The sequence below is a fragment of the Sus scrofa genome, chromosome 6 (genome assembly GCF_054392235.1).
Source record: "Sus scrofa isolate SSC_HxYL_T2T_F1_AM1 chromosome 6, Sscrofa_HxYL_maternal_Yorkshire_Landrace_v2.0, whole genome shotgun sequence".
NCBI lineage: Eukaryota > Metazoa > Chordata > Mammalia > Artiodactyla > Suidae > Sus > Sus scrofa.
In genome coordinates this window covers 89,333,439-89,351,099 of record NC_139388.1, presented here as the reverse complement: position 1 = coordinate 89,351,099, position 17,661 = coordinate 89,333,439, and the positions used below count along the sequence as shown (strand labels likewise).

Genomic DNA, 17,661 nt, shown 5'->3' with positions numbered 1-17,661 from the left:
ACGATCCAGCGTTGCCGTGAGCTGTGGTGTAGGTTGTAGACGCGGCTCAGATCCCGAGTTGCTGTGGCTCTGGCGTAGGCCGGTGGCTACAGCTCTGATTCAACCTCTAGCCTGGGAACCTCCATATGCCACGGGAGTGGCCCAAGAAATAGCAACAACAACAAAAAAAGACAAAAGACCAAAAAAAAAAAAAAAAAAAAAAAAAAAAAAAAAAAAAACAAGACAAATGCAAATAAGTAGAATAGATTAAGATTGCTAGACTGCTAATGCAGGAACAGTTGAATGGAACTTACATATGTATAAAAGTAAGCTCTGTGGCAGAAAAAAATTTTCCAAATTTTCAAGTTATTAGGGGAAGTTATTTTATTAAGTTACTGTGTACATTTCAAGGAAAAATTATTTTTAAAAATCTTTTCCAGAGGATGTTGTGAAAAACCATGCACCTAAGTTAAGCATCAGCATCTTACTTGAGGAAAACAATCACTGCTAGTAACCAAATGCAATAAAACACTCAGAATGGAGGGAAGTTTTTTTTTTCTTTTTAGGGCCGCACTCGTGGCATATGGAGGTTCCCAGGCTAGGGGTCCAATCGGAGCTACAGCTGCTGGCCTATGCTGCAGCCACAGCAATGCAGGATCTGAGCAGCACTTTCGACCTACACCACAGCTCATGGCAACGCCAGATCCTTAACCCATTGGCCAGGGGTGGAACCCGAAACCTCTGGTTAGTCGGATTCGTTTCCGCTGCGCCACAATGGGAACTCCAGAATGGAAAGTTTAAGTCTTTGGCTTGATGTCTCCATGGCAATGGACAGCAAGAATATTGGCAGTATCTCAAGAACAAAATAAACAAGTAGAAGGCAAACTTTAAGGAGTGTTGGTTAAAATAAAGGATATGAATGAGCTTTTTCCAGGTCAAACACAGCCTGCATCATAAACAGCACAAAACAGAAATGATGAATCTAAAGTCTGTGGTTCCTGGCTTGGGCCTTTATAAAGCAGGGCATATAGAATGTCTCACTCCTTGAAGCAGTTTTTACAGGATCATGCATCCCGGAAGAGGTGATCGAACATCTGATGCCACATCTACTTTCTTCAGAATGGTCAAACTAGCTGTTCAGAGAACAGTAAGGCTAACCAGGAAGATGGTCTGTATGGTTCCTTCCCCTATGTAATCAATATCTAAATTAAGCATATCTAGAAGGATCAATTCAAGAAGTTTAAAGTCAGTGACACTAACATTAAAACCATATCTTGAAGAGTCTCACATCAAGCTAATGAAAAAGGTAACAGGAAAAGAGCCAACCTCATAGCCACTGTGTACTCCCCTAAATAAATAAAATTCAGCCCTGGAAACCCCATATGCTGGTCAGCTCCCCTACCCACCACTGCCTGGGAGAAAGAACCAAGAATGGGAGTTTTCAGAATGGAGATGATTCCAAGGATTTTAGGGAAGAGTCTGCCAGGTGGTCTCACTTCTGGTCACCCAGGCCTGGAGGAAGAGGAAACTAGTTGGCCCCGGAACTACTGGGAAGCAGTCTACTGCACCAACATGGATGGGGCACTCTGGATATTAGGAGAAAGTAGCTCATAAGTGGAAGCATCACTAAGGAGAAGGGAAAGGGAGGAATAGAAAAATACATTTAGAAAGGCTTACAGTGAAACAAAAATATTTACTTATTCACTTATTTATTTGGCTGCAGCAGCTTGATGTGGATCTCAGTCCCCAGATCAAGGATCACAGCCAGGCCGCAGTGCTGAAAGTGCCGAGTCCTAATCACTAGACTACCAGAAAACTCCTCAAAACAAAGATATCTACAAGCATCTTTTCTCTTGAGCAGGCACCTGCATTGGGCTGTCTCTCTTAATGCTAAGGAAACATGAATTATCCCTCACAGACTGAGCAATACTACCTTCACTCCAACTTGTCTCTGCTTTTGCCTCTGGAAACCAACTCCTGCTCTACCTGGAGGAGGCTACAGGCACAGATCACAATAAAAACCATCTAGCTGTTGACGTCCTAGAATTCGTGTGAGAAAGTTATTTGTGGACTGCAAAATTCAATTTCTGTTAAATCCAGTTATATGTTCTAGCCTTTTAATGACAAAATAGATTTATAAATAAATGTCAGTATTTTTTATTTATAAGATACCAAGTGGCTAGTGTAGTGACCCCAAGAAGTTCACTGACAATCACAGACTGACTCCATGCACACTCCAAAATGTATTCCTGTTTCAGGAACTGTGCATGTGTTTCAAGCAGAAGCATGCACACAACTTGAATTGGCTTACCTGTCTCCATTGGTTGTTATTGACTCAAACTTGGATTTTTTCTTTGGGATTTCATTTTGAATTGAAGACGTAGAAAGTGTTTTCTGACTTTTAATGGCAAAAAAAAAGATACACACACGTTAGAAATCAAAGACTAACAAAACATGACAATGAAAGCATTGTCAATTGGACCAAAGCAGCTCTTCCATGCAAGAACTACTTACTCTTGTTCATTAAAATCCACCAAAGTAATGATTTCATATGTCTTAGATGCCTGGGTAGCTTGTTTCCATCATCTTCCCTCAAATTCTTGGTTTTGATTAAATACCACCTGCTCTACTGATAACTATGAGAACAGAGTTAGTAAAATCTAAATAAGAAGTATAATCTATTTTATAATTTTAAAGTACTTTCCCATTCATTGTTTCATATGCATCATATAATTCTGTGAGGTATATACAAGGGATTATTTCTACTTCACAGAAATTGAGGCTCATCAAGTTTAACTGACCTACTCAAGATACACATACAGCTAGTCAGTAGTGAAGCAGGGACAAGACACCAGGTTGACATATTTGAACTCCAAGTTTAGTTATTCTTTTTTTTTTTTTTTTTTTTGGCTTTTTGCTATTTCTTGGGCCGCTCCCCCGGCATATGGAGGTTCCCAGGCTAGGGGTCGAATCGGAGCTGTAGCCACCGGCCTACGCCAGAGCCACAGCAACGCCAGATCCGAGCCGCGTCTGCGACCTACACCACAGCTCACGGCAACGCCGGATCCTTAACCCACTGAGCAAGGCAGGGATCGAACCCGCAACCTCATGGTTCCTAGTCGGATTCGTTAACCACTGCGCCACAATGGGAACTCCCAAGTTTAGTTATTCTTTACTCTAGTTCTGTGAATCTACTGGTATTTGAGTCCCACAACAACACTAAAAATCAGTTTTAATCCCAACAAGTTTACTCCCTAAAAATGGTGTGCAACCCTTTTACCTTAATGAATGTCCAACTGCCAAGCCCCAAAGATGCCTCAGACTTTTTACTACTCGGCCTCTTTTCAATATTTAACACCCTTGACCATGCCATCCTTTCCCCCCACCCTCTACTGAGGGATAACTGATACAATTGAATACACTCAAAGTGACAATTTGGTACACATGTACATTATGGAATGATTACCAAGATCAAAATAATACACCCATTACACCTAACATACTTAATTCTTTTTTCTTACAAGAATGCTTAAGATCTACTCTCAGCAACTTTAAGCATATAATATTCAATTATTAACCACAGTCATGAAGCTGTATATTAGATCCTCATAAATACTAGTTCTTATAAAGTTTGTACCCTTTGACCTACACCTCCCTTTTCCATCTCCCCCCAGCCCCTGGCAACCACATTCTATTATCTACTTCCATGAAATCGGATTTTTTTTCCTTCTTTTTATGTTTTTTTTTTTCTGGGGGGGGAGGCCTTTTGCCTTTTCTGGGGCCGCTCCTGCAGCATATGGAGGTTCCCAAGCTAGGGGTCTAATCGGAGCTGCAGCTGTAGCAACGCGGGATCCGAGCCACATCTGTGACCTACACCACAGCTCATGGTATCGCCAGATCCTTAACCCACTGAGCAAGGTCAGGCATCAAACCTGTAACCTTATGGTTCCCAGTCGGATTCATTAACCACTGCGCCACGACAGGAACTCCTTTTCCTTCTTTTTATGACAGCACCTGCGGCACATGGAAGTTCGCAGGCTAGGGGTCGAATCGGAGCTGCAGCCGCCAGCCTACTCCACAGTCACAGCAATGCCAGATCTGAACCTTGTCTGTGACCTACACCACAGCTCATGGCAATTCAGGATCCTTAACCCACTGAGCGAGGCCAGGGATTGAATCTGCATCTTCATGGATACTAGTTGGGTTCTTAACCCCCTGAGCCACAACAGGAACTCCTATCACATAGTATTTGTCTTTCTCTTTTAGACTTACCTCACTTAGTACAATAATCTCTAGTTCCATCCATATTGCTGCAAATGGCATTATTTCATTCTTTTTTATGACTAATATTCTATTGTATATATGTACTACATCTTTATCTATTCATCTGTCAATAGATATTTGTTTCCATGTCTTGGCTAGTATGCAGAGAGGTGCTATGAACACAGAGGTGCATATATCTTCTTGAATTATATAGTTTTGTCTGGATATATGCCCAGGAGAGGACTGCTGGATCAGATGGTAATTCTATTTTTAGTTTTTTGAGGAACCAATTTACATCCCCACCAACAGTGTAGGAGGGTTCCCTTTTCTCCACACCCTCTCCAGAATTTGTTATTTGTATACTTTTTAATGATGCCCATTCTGACTGGTGTGGGGTGGTACCTCACCGCAGTTGTTTACTTACATTTCTCTAATAATTAGCAATATTGAGCATTTTCGATGTGCCTATTGGCCATCTATAATTTCTTTTTTTTTTTTTTTTTACTGAACTCATGGCACTCGGAAGTTCCCGGGGCCAGGGATCAAACCCACGCCACAGCAGCAACCAGAGCCTCTGCAGTGACAATGCTAGATCCTTGGCCCACTGTGCCACAAGAGAACTCCCAAGAACATCTCATTTTGACTGAACTGAGATTTAAGAGGTCATAGTTCTCAGAGAGGACAGCCTCTTTCTCTTGGAAATCTGTTCCTGGAATCTTTCTTTTTTTGCTTTTAGGGTCGCACCCGTGGCATATGGAGGTTCCCAGGCTAGGGGTCCAATTGGAGCTGTAGCCACCAGCCTACGCCACAGCCACAGCAATGCCAGATCCGAGCTGAGTCTGTGACTCACACCACAGCTCACGGCAATGCAAGATCCTTAACCCACTGAGTGAAGCCAGGGATTGAACCTGCGTCCTAGTTGGGTTTGTTAACCACTGAGCCATGACAGGAACTCCTCCACAAACTTTTAAGACACAACAAAAACCAGTCTGAAAATCCTTACAGATGTCTCTCTGGCCCTTGAATGATACATGAACATAAACACAACAAAGGAGAGTCCCTCTATAGTATCTAGAGAGAAAATAGGAAAATTTAGCTGAAATGGTATTCCATGGCTAACTCTGCATTACATTCTGTATGACATCTGACCTCCTAGCACCTCTAAGTCTTATGCATCTTGGGGTTACCTGTTATAATGGCCACCACTCAGTCGACTGTACTGCTCCTTCTCCTGGTGGCTTGTACGGGAAGAGCTGCTCAGGTGCTTCCTCTGCTCTTTGGTCTTCTGAAGGACCCGTTTATATGAAAGTGTACACAGCCAGCACAGCAATTTCCCATCTACCTGAAAGACGAGGAGACCAAGATAAAGAAGGAATATGCTAGTGTAGTGGCTGAAAACACAGGTACTGGAGCTAGAACCTCTCGTTAAGTCCTAGATCTGACACTTAGAAGCTCTGTGACCTGATACAAAGTAGCTTGGGCTCTTCTGGGGTCAATGTCTTCATCTATAAAGTGAAGGATAATACTACCTGGAATTCCCGTTGTGGCGCAACAGAAACGAATCCAACTAGTAACCGTGAGATGGCAGGTTCAATCCCTGGCTTCATTCATTGGGTTAAGGATCTGGCATTGCCGTGAGCTGTGGTGCAGATCACAGACATGGTTTGGATCCCGAGTTGCTGTAGCTCTGGCGTAGGCTGGCAACTGTAGCTCCGACTGGACCCTTAGCCTGGGAACCTCCATTTGCTGCGGGTGCGGCCCGAAAAAGCAAAAAAAAAAAAAAAAAAAAAACAAAAGATAACAGTACCTACTTCAGAGGGCTGGTGCAAGTGACATAAGTAAAGCATGGTGCCAGGCACATTAAAAACTGCTCAATAACAACCCAAATGTCCATCGACAGATGACTGGATTCGGAAGATGTGGTATATATACACAATGGAATACTACTCAGCCATAAAAAAGAATGACATAATGCCATTTGCAGCAACATAGATGGAACTAGAGAATCTCATACTGAGTGAAATGAGCCAGAAAGACAAAGACAAATACCATATGATATCACTTATAACTGGAATCTAATATCCAACACAAATGAACATCTCCTCAGAAAAGAAAATCATGGACTTGGAGAAGAGACTTGTGGCTGCCTGATGGGAGGGGGAGGGAATGGGAGGGATCGGGAGCTTGGGCTTATCAGACACAACTTAGAATAGATTTACAAGGAGATCCTGCTGAATAGCATTGAGAACTATGTCTAGATACTCATGTTGCAACAGAAGAAAGGGTGGGGGAAAAACTGTAATTGTAATGTATACATGTAAGGATAACCTGACCCCCTTGCTGTACAGTGGGAAAAAAAAAAACTGCTCAATAAAATATGAGCTAATTTTATATGTATCTTTTAATTTTGGTTTTCTTCAACTTAACATAGACCAAAACAAAGTTCCCATGAGAATTTCAAAAGACACAAGTATCTCCATGGTGCTCATTAAGGAAAATTCAGCAGGGAGAAGAGAAGACAGAAGATGAAACATAAATTTATACTTGTTTTACTACCTTATAAATGGCTAATAAAATGGTCTGCTAGATATCTTTTCTGCCGGAAAGAATGTCCCCAGAAAAAGACTGATGGGTGAGTGGCTTCCAGGGCCCCAGCTCCTGGTGGTGGCCTACCCAGGCACTTTGTTTGAATTAGAAAAGTTGATCCCTTTGGGCAGAAGCAGCTCTGCACCAGGGCACAGGGCTAGGAAAGCAGAATGGGGTTTCCATAATCCTCTGAAAGTGGGGAGCCTCTGAATAGCACTCAGACTGCAAAACTGTTGATGGGGTGGCCTGGTGCAGGTGGGGAGGGCAGAAGAGCTGGGTGGAATTACTCAGGTTGGGGAGGGAGTGTCCTGACATTTTATGGAATTTTAGTTTTAGTTTTCATGTCTTATCTCTAAATTAGATCTTCTGCCCCATCTTGAACCAGATAAATGATAGGCCACACCATCATTTATCTAAAGTATTTTTTATCTTGTTAGCAAAAACCTCTTTGCAACCTACTCTCCCAACCTATTATCAAGTCCATCACACTAAATCTATCCACTTCTTTCCAACTTCACTGCTTCCTGCCAAGTAAAGCTATTATCTTTTTTTTCTTTTTATGGTCACCCTGTGGCATATGGAAGTTCCCAGGAAAAGGGTTTGAATTAGTGCTGCAGCTGCAGGCCTACAACATAGCCATAGCAACATCAGATCTGAGCCGCATCGTGACCTATGCCTCAGCTTGCAGCAATGCAGGACCCTTAACCCACTGAGCAAGGCCAAGGATTGAACTCAAATCTTCACGTACTTATGTCAGGTTCTTAATCTGATGAGCCACAATAGGAACTCGAAGTAAAACCAATCTTATCTCTCACAACTGCAAGACCCACCCAAATGATCTCTCTACTTCTCTTGGGCCCATATAAACCCAAGCTATTTCCAAATAGCTGCTAAAGAGGGCTTCTTCTTTTTTTTTTAGGGCCAAATTCCTGGTATAGGGAGGTTTCTAGGCTAGAGGTCCAACAATCAGAGCTACAGCTGCTGGCCTATGCCACAGCCACAGCAACTTGGGATCCAAACCTCGTCTGTGACCTGCACCACAGCTCAACGCAACACCGGATCCTGATCCTTAACCCACCGATAAAGGCCAGGAACCAAACCTTTGTCCTCATGGATGGGAACGCCTAAAGAGGGTTTCTTAAATGTAAATCTCATTATACCTCTCTTCTCCTTAAAACCTAATGGTTTCTCATTGTTTTCTAATGTAAAATCTAAACTTTTTTTTTTTTTTTTTGCCATGCCCACAGCATACAAAAGTTCCCAGGCCAGGGATTGAACAAGCACCACAGCAGCATCCCGAACCACTCAGAAATGCCAGATTCTTAGCCTTCTAAGCCACCATGGAATGCCCATAAAGTCTAAACTTTTTACCATGACCTATGTTGACTTAAAGGTAGCCCCTACCTGCCTGTCTCTACCCCCTTTTCACTCTGCCTTCTTTCTGTTCTTCCCATCTGCCAAGCTCATTCTTGCCTCAGGGTCTTTTCGTAGCTGATCTTTCTTACCCTGGAGGGCAATGGATCTCTGGCCTCCAGAGCTTCCTGCGGTCTGCTTTCTTATCATTCTAGTTTCAGCTCAGATGTTATCTCCTTGAAGGTCCTCCTGACTGCCCAATCTAAACTGTCCCCCCCAGTCCCTCTCTATGGTATACTCTATTTCCTTATACCACTTACATCTAAAATCTGTGGTTCATTTATTTCCTTGTTTGTTCTCATCCATCTCTCACACACACAAACAAAAGTTCTGAGAGAATAAGGTCTTTCCTGTTTAGTTCATTAATGTATTTCCAATACCCAGAACACTGTCTGATACATGATAAGCATCTAATTATTTATTAATTTATTACTAATTGTTAATTAATAATTGAATGTATAAATGAATTTTGAAATTCAACTTCAATTTGGTGCATTTCATGGTTATGGGATACAGCCTGAGGCTTGACTTTAAAATACTCTAGGAGGAGTTCCCATCATGCAGTGGTTAACGAATCCGACTAGGAACCATGAGGTTGTGGGTTCGATCCCTGGACTTCCTCAGTGGGTTAAGGATCCGGCATTGCCATGAGCTGTGGTGTAGGTCGCAGACACGGCTTGGCTCCTGCATTGCTATGACTGTGGCTGTGGCCGGCAGCTGTAGCTCTGATTCATCCCCTATCCTGGGAACCTCCATATACTGTAGGAGCAGCCCTAGAAAAAGCAAAAAATAAATAAATAAATAAATAATAAAAATAAAATACTCTAGGAGACCTTACCTGGGAAAGAGCTTTCACTGAGGAAGGATTTGAAGTCACACAACAAACAAATGACAGAACAACAGATTTCAACCCAGGTCCTGAGTCTAAATCATCCTCTCTCAATCCCTAAACTGAGTCTTCCTAAAGTCTATAAATATGTGATTGAGAATATCTAAAAATATGTACACTCTTATGATAAGATTGTAACTAGAAAGGAGAAACTTAATTCTGGTGTAATGCTACTAGTAATAATATAGGTACCATTTATTGAGGTATAGCATTGCTGGGCTCAAACTTAAGTGTTTTATATATCTATCTCAATGAAATCTCCCTATGTCCTTGAGAAGCAGCTACTGTTATTCCCACTGGAAAGATGACAAAATTGATGGATAACATGAGTAAGTTATGGATCAGGATAATCACATTCGGCTAAACCAGGAGTGGGATGGGACCCAGGTCTGTGGGACTGAAACACTCATGCTACAACTATTACATGGGGCCTTCGGATTACTAATTCACCTTCTCCAATATCTTGATTCAGGGAAGGGGTGCCCTGGTTGGCAGGTAGGATATTTTGGTCACTGGAAAGTTATTTCCTCTCATTGCAAATTAATGAATTCAGTTAGCAAGAGTCTGGTTTTTTTTTTTTGCTTTCTAGGGCTGCATTCGAGGCATATGGAGGTTCCCAGGCTAGGGGTCAAATTGGAGCTACAGGTGCCGGCCCATAGGACAGCCAGAGCAATGCCATATCCTTAACCCACCAAGCAAGGCCAGGGATCGAACTGTAACCTCATGGTTCCTAGTAAGATTCACTTCCACTGCGCCACAACAGAACTCTAGCAAGAGTCACCTTTTGAGAGCCTAAGCATCTCTGAAAAGCACCTCTGGATAGAGTATAGGTACTACACCCTTTCAACAAAAAAATATTTATTGAGCAGCTACATGTGCCAGGCTGCTGGTAATACAGCATGAAAACAGGATGGATAAAGAGCTCATATTCTAGTGGAGGTGGACAAAACATGTAAAAAGATAAATAAAATAATTTCTCATAATGTTACATTTTCTAAAGACAATAAACTGGGTAATATGATAGATATGATAGTAAAGAGGCCTTTGTGAGGAGGTGGCATTTGAGGTGAGACCTGAAATGAGCATCCAGTTATGACACTCTGAAGAAAGCTGTGTATCAGGCAAATCCAGTCAGCACAAAGATGGAAATGAGACTGGCATGTCTGAAGGGGACTGAAAGGTGGTCAGTGTGGCTGACCAAGGGGAAAAGTGAGGTGTGATGGAAGATGAGACTGAGAGTCAGGTATAGGCCTTGCAGGCTATGGAAGGATTTGGGGTTTTTGTCTGTTTTTGGTTTTTTTTTTTTTTTTGCTTTTTAGGGCCACAACTGCAGCATATGGAGGTTCCCAGGCAGGGGTCAAATCGGAGCTGTAGCTCCCAGCCTACACCACAGCCACAACAACACAGGATCCAAACTGCATCTGTGACCTACACCACAGCTCACAGCAATGCCAGATCCTTAAACCACTGAGCAAGGCCAAGGATCGAACCTGCAACCTCATGGTTACTAGTTGGATTCATTTCCACTGCACCACAATGGGAACTCCTGAGGTTTTACTATAAGTGCAAGTTTAAGCCACTAGAGCGTTTGCTTTTTGTTTCTGTCTTTTTAGGGCCATACCTGTGGCATATGGAGGCTCCTAGTCTAGGGGTCAAATCGGAGCTGTGGCTGCTGGCAACAGTAATACAGGATCCAAGCCGTATCTGTGACCTACATCACAGCTCATGACAATGCCAAATCTTTAACCCATTGAGCAAGGCCAAGGATCAAACCCGAGTCCTCATAGATAACAGTCGGATTCGTTGACCACTGAGTCACAACGGGAACTCCTGTTTTTTCTTTTTATTGCTGCCTCTGTGGCATATAGAAGTTCCCAGGCTAGGGGTCAAATAGGAGCTGCAGCTGAGGCCTAGGCCACAGCACAGCAACGTGGGATCCAAGCTATGTCTGTGACCTATACTGTAGCTCATGGCAATGTCAGATTCTTAACCCACTGGGTGAGACCAGGGATCGAACCCACATTCTCATGGACACTAGCTGGGTTCATTACCACTGAGCCACAATAGGAACTCCCATCTTTTTAACGAAATTGGCCCACTTTAATTTCCCTAAAAGGAAAAACATATCAAGAAAAACAGAGAGATTTACCTTCTTTCTATCATCTTTCCTGTCAAATGCACACTGCTGTTTGCACTGTTCACAAGAATATGGTGGTCCATACTTCTTCTCTGAATTTGTGCAACGCTGGCATTTGTTGCCAATAAATGCTGCAATTATGTTGCAATACTGACAAGGTTTGGGCTTAAAGAGAAAAAAAAAAAGTGTCAAGTAAGTATACCACAAAACACTAGTGCATTTTTAAAAGCAATGATTTCTATTATACATAGTTCATTAGTCATGGAAAAAATGCATTCATAAATTTCCCTTTACAATGATAAAACATAGCCCAATTCCTAACATCATGTAAAGTGTTTTTCTGCACAGGACTATTGATTTTTAAGTAAATAAATGAACAACAAAAAGCATTAGCATATATGCTATCACTTCTATAACAAATTCAACAAAATTTGCTCTTTGGAAAAACCAGCAAGTGCTTCCAAGTCTCTGAAAAAGCCTCTTTGTCATTATAAGTATATAAACATAATGGAAGAATGCCTAAGGACAGAGTATACTGAACACTAATACTGAAAAAAAAATCATCAAAATGAATAGTTAATTGTTACTAAAGAGGCCAAGTCAAAGAATTCATCTTTCCTCTTCTATTTTTTCATTTTTTATTTTTTGGGCGCACCCTCAGCACACAGAAGTTCTGGGCTAGGGACTGAACACGTACCACAGCAGGGACCCAAGCCATTGCAATGACAATGCTGGATCCTTAACCCACTGTGCCAAAAGAGAACTCTTCCCCTTCTCTTTACATACTGGTTACTGAAGCTTCTCAAGGAAAATTATGATCGCAATCCTGCTGTATAACTCTGTGTAAACAAAGAACTCCGTACTACTAGGTATTTGCTAAGTTTGAAAACTAAAACACTAAATTTTTCTGGTAACATTTTCACACATAACTAAGTCTTCTAATAAAAATATTGTAATTATATGAATAATCCACAGAATGTAAGATCCCAAGAGACCTGAGTACTCACTGTTAGGTACGGAGAAGCCAAACTTACCGTTCCATACAACTGCACATTCTGAGCACATTTCTTGCATATAGTATTGGTTTTACTGTTAGGGAAAAACGAGACACAAGGCTTTATAAGAAAAGAGTCGTTTTACTTAGAACATCTGAAAACTGATTCTTCCTTAAGTCCAAGGAATTTGTTCATTAGTAAGTGCCAAGGTGAAATACGGTCTGGATATTTGATTAACTGAAAGTGAGTACCTGTTCAGTAACTCTGTTAATTATTTTGCAGTTATGAGTTTTATTATTAGTTCAAATAAAACAAGGCTTTAATTAAAATGGAGAGTGAGTTATTTCTGATTATGACACCTCTAAGTATCACTCAGTAAAATTATCAGATATGGAGAAGACCCTCAAAAGAAAATTATGTTAGACCAAAATGGACTATCAGGAGAGAAATTAATTCTCAATTCAGACACCTAGCTGAGAAATTTGAGATGAAGAATAAAGTATTTGTGTTTGGAATATGAGCTCTGAGGTTCTATCCATGTCTACGTTCCCCTCTCTAAGTAAATGTATATGAAAATCCCAGATGTAGGGAAACATGCTTACACCAAATATTTTGTCAATATTTCCAGGATCTCTAAGAGTGAAGCACTGACAAAATAAAAATACCCTTTCCCTTACGAGGAATCAATTTACGAGATTACTTGACTAATGCCTAAACTGATAAACTGCCTTGAGGGAAAAGTCATCTTCAAATTAAGCCTAACTTTTCACAAAGGGAGGTACAAATAAATGCCTGATGTTTAAGAACAGTTTAAACAACATTTTGGGGCTAAAATACAATCTCGTGAAAATACTTTGTGATTATTTTCCCATACAATTCCTATCAAAGTGACTATAAAGTTAAAAGACAAAAGAAAAACCTCAAAGTAGAAAAGATTAGGAGTTCCTGCTGTGGAACAGTGGAAACAAATTTGACTAGTATCCATGAGGATGCAGGTTCCATCCTTGGCCTTGCTAAGTCAGTCGGGGATCTGGCGTTGCCATGAGCTGTGGTGTAGGTTGCAGACTCGGCCTGGATCCTGAGTTGCTGTGCATAGGCTGGCAGCTGTAGCTCCGACTGACTCCTAGCCTGGGAACTTTCATATGCTGCAGGTGGGGCCCTAAAAAGCAGACAAAAAAAAAAAAAAAAGTAGAAAACATTAGATTAAAAAAGGCAGTTCAGGAAGCACATTGAAAGAGAATTACCATCAGTGATTCTGTGGTATTGAACGTCTGTGTTTATCCTAGATTTATTACTTAATAAGTGAAACATATGTATCAATACATACAAATGTTCCTGACATTTTAGAAAAAAAAATGCAAAAAAACCCATATTTCTATAATACATCTTGAATTAATTTTTATGTATGGTGTTAACGGTTAAACGTCATATCTCACCCTACACACAAAAACTAATTTGAGATGGATCATAGGCCTAAATGTAAAAGCTAAAATATCAAGCATCTAGAGGATATTCCATATATTTCCATTTATATGAAGTTCCAGAATAGGTAAAACTAATCTACTGTGGAAGAGAAAATCAAAACAGTAGTTACTTGGAAAAAGCATGGAAGGTAGGAATTAACTGGGATGGGGTGTGAAAAGACTCTCTGGGGTGATAATAATGTTTTATATTTTGATGGTGTTTGGGGTTACACAGATGTATACTGTTTGTAAAACTCACTGAATGATGCAATTAAGATTTGAGCACTTCACTGTGCACAAATTTTAACTCTAAAAAAATTTAAGAGTTATCATTGTGGCTCAGTGAAAACGAATCTACTAACATCCTTGAGGACTCAGGTTCAATCCCTGGCCTCGCTCAGTGGGTTAAGGATCCGGCATTGCGTTGCCATGAGCTGTGGTGTAGGTCGCAGACATGGCTTGGATCCCGAGTTACTGTGGCTGTGGCATAGGCTGGTGGCTACGGCTCCAATTAGACCCCTAGCCTGGGAACCTCCATATGCCGTGGGTGTGACCCTAAAAAAAAGAGTAATAAAATAAAATAATTTAAAAGCCATAAGCAAATATTGGACTCTAGTTAATGATATGCATGCTTAAGTGTTTAGGATCAAGTACATTGATGTCCACAACTTTCAAATGCATCACAAAGAAGACAGATTAATATACTGACAGAGAGGGATAGATGCAAATAATAGTAAATGTAGGAGTTCCCGTCGTGGCGCAGTGGTTAACGAATCCGACTAGGAACCATGAGGTTGCGGGTTCGGTCCCTGCCCTTGCTCAGTGGGTTAACGATCCGGCGTTGCCGTGAGCTGTGGTGTAGGTTGCAGACTCGGCTCGGATCCCGCGTTGCTGTGGCTCTGGCATAGGCCGGTGGCTACAGCTCCGATTCGACCCCTAGCCTGGGAACCTCCATATGCCGCGGGAGCGGCCCAAGAAATAGCAACAACAACAACAAAAAGACAAAAGACAAAAAAAAAAAAAAAAAAAAAAAAAAAAATAATAGTAAATGTAAATTATAGAATCTAAATAGTGGGTAGATGGGTGTTTTTGTCTAGTTTTTTCAACCTTTGTTTTGTTTGAAAATACTCATAACAAAATGGGGAAAATATTCCTAGAATTGAAATGAGGCTGATTAAAATTAGGCTTCTAGGTCTATGTGTGAGCTCGAAAACTGACTCCACCCTGCTGAAGACAGTATCACCCACAGTTGCAGTTCCACAAAAGTGGAACTACTATACCAATAAGCCACTTTGTTATTAAAAAGTCCCCCAAAGATGTGTGTTCATTCACACCTAAGTGTTTTTCACACTTTTCAAAATGAGATTCACACAAGGCAAGTGTAAAGGCAAATAAGTTTCAAATGTGACCAGGGCTAACAAACCATTTGTCAGGATTATCACATTTCTAAAAGTTCTTCCTTTGGCTTATAAATTCTTCAAGCTTCGTATGAAAACATACTAGAACATGAGGCTTACGTTGTTATGGGATTGGTTTCTTACTATCAAAAAGATCAAAGCCACAATATAAAACTATCAAAAATCTGAAAAATAATAATTTAAGCAATCAATGGATAACTAGGGAACCAACATGTGTATTTTACCTCCATTGACTGTCTTATAAACAGTAAATTATCAGAATCTGTGTGTAATGCAATTGATTACAGATCTGTATGTTATAATGCAAATGATTACAGATCTGGATATTGAAATGCAATAAATTACAGATTTTAAGAAGAAAAGTCTGCTAACATATTTCATGGTTAAGGAAAACTGTACCTCTCCTGCTGGTACTCAGTCCTACAGTAGGTGCACTTCACAACAGGGTGTGCAATCCGACATTCCTGAAATGAAATGAGGATATAATTTTAAAAGGCAGTCAGAAATGGAAACAGCCTTCAGTAGGAGGCAGAGACCTGGGTACTATTCCAAGCATATCCACTGTGCTTGAGTTAGTCACTTAAACTTTCTAGGACTAATTTCTTTCTTCTGTGATTCTGGCATCACCACCCTGCATTGATGTGGGAGTTAAGTAAGAATTTATATGGAACTAGTCATAAATTGTGAAACAAAAGTATGAATAAGTCACAGACTAGGAATCAGAAGCCCTGGATTCTAGTCCGGTTCTCCCTCTGCCACTGTGTGATTCTTTTCAGCAGGTTCACTTTTGAAATCAAAGTGCTGAATTAAATTCATTATTGCTCACAAACATAAAACTGCCCTAAAAAACATACATATGTATGTATATATACACACACACAAACACATGATTAAATATACATGTATATATATATATATGTCCAAAAAAGGCACTCAAACATTTGAGTTTTTGAGTTCTCTCATAAATAGTAAACAAAAAGTGAAGAAGTCCTGGCTATTTGAGGCAATAATGACATACAATTATGAGTTATCCATACCAGAGACACAAACTCTGGATTATTTGGGGATATCTCAACATCACTCTCCAGTTGGCTTAGTGACTTTTACTGTATCCTCACAACACCTCTACTCATTTAAATAGGCAAAACAAGATGAAGCAACTTAAAACGAAAAAAGAGAACTTGGACCTTCGGGGTAAAAACTGATCAGCGGCTGGTTAGGGCGAGGACCGAAGGTCACTAACTAGATGCTGAAAAATCATCCTTTTGCCTCGTGAGCTTGACAGTGGGGCTTTATTATAAAGCCTCACTATGTCCCACTCCGAAACTGGCTGAGAGGTGCCCGTGAGACGCCCGAGTTCGAGACGATCCTCCCAGGCAGCACCCAACTCTGGAGTTCAGTCCCAGGCGAGGCACGGGGTCCCTAAGCCTGAAACCAGGCAGACCCCGGCAGCGGGGAAGCCAGCCCAAGAGCGACCTAGGGCGCGGCTTGTCAGGGGCGTGAGGGGGACCCGCTGTCCCCTCCCCCGACCTCGGAGGGTCAGAGAACAATCCCTCGCGGTTGCTAAGCGCCCGGACACGCCCGCCGCGGGGGCCCGGATAGGGCCTGGATCTCCCCTACATGCCTCGCCGACCCCCAATGGGGCGGGTACGGTTTCTCAGTTCTGTGAGCCAGCCACGCCCTGCCCGAGGGACCCCGCCGGGCGTCCCCGCAGAACCGGGAGCTCCGGGCCGCGCCTCCAGCGTCCCAGTTCCCGGCCGCCGCCCCAGCCCGCGCACCTTGCACAGCTGCTGCCCCTGAGACAGCGCCTCGAAGGGGAAGCGCTGGTGGCACTTGGTGCAGGCGTAGAGCGCCGCCATGTCCGGCCCGGGCCGTGCTCACCGCCCCGCCGGCCCGGCCCGCCGCTTTATCTGACAGTCTGAGGTACAACCTGGCGGCAGGCTGCGGGCTGCGGCAGGCGGGCGGGCCCTCGGGTGCGGGCGGACCAGGGCGGGCGCGGCGGCGCTGAACGCCCGTTCACTGGTTCATTTAGACGTCTATCAAGCACGAAGGGGCGGGACACGGAGCTTCTTACGACTCTGATTCGGTCTGGACTCGAGTACGCCACTTATGACGCGCGCGGCCTCGATTATGTAAAGCGCAGTCACGCGGGGGCGCCGCTGGGAGGGACGGTCTCCCGCCGGGAACCTCGGAAGCGCCTAAGACTCCTCCCACTTCGCTCTCGGTTCCCGCCTTCGCTCCTCCTCTCCCCGGCCGCTGGCGCAACCGCGCTTCTCGCGATACCTCCACGGAGTTGTGAGGTTTCAGTTTCCATGGAGTTGCCCCCTGGCAGCGGGTTGGGTGGAGTGTGTTGCATGGTTGAACCAGACCTCTGTCGCCACCCGGTGCGTGAAGATGAGCTTGTGAGAAGAAGCCTCCATCATCCGGGCAGGAGGGGCCCTCACGGCCCTCCCACTGGAGGGCCAGGAGGGAACCCTGAGAGGCAACTTAGAGGAGTGCCCTCTGAGACCCCTAAAAA

General features: G+C 42.6%; 1 protein-coding gene across 6 annotated transcripts in view; it reads right to left on the bottom strand.

Annotated features, from left to right (window-relative positions):
* The window catches only part of FAM76A (family with sequence similarity 76 member A), a 30,617-nt gene extending 13,493 nt beyond the window's left edge, over nucleotides 1-17,124 (bottom strand). For 3 of the 6 annotated variants that reach the window (XR_014804951.1, XM_084958477.1, XM_084958475.1), the window contains exons 1-6: nucleotides 16,922-17,114; nucleotides 15,543-15,607; nucleotides 12,302-12,356; nucleotides 11,280-11,432; nucleotides 5,430-5,584; nucleotides 2,291-2,377 (exon numbers count right to left, since the gene is read on the bottom strand). Coding sequence is in view for 5 of the 6 variants with exons in the window: in XM_084958477.1 (XP_084814603.1) it covers nucleotides 2,291-2,377; nucleotides 5,430-5,584; nucleotides 11,280-11,432; nucleotides 12,302-12,356; nucleotides 15,543-15,607; nucleotides 16,922-17,002 (596 nt within the window). In the remaining variant the exon portion in view is untranslated. 6 annotated transcript variants of the gene reach the window in all.
* Between the last annotated feature and the right edge of the window lie 537 nt (nucleotides 17,125-17,661).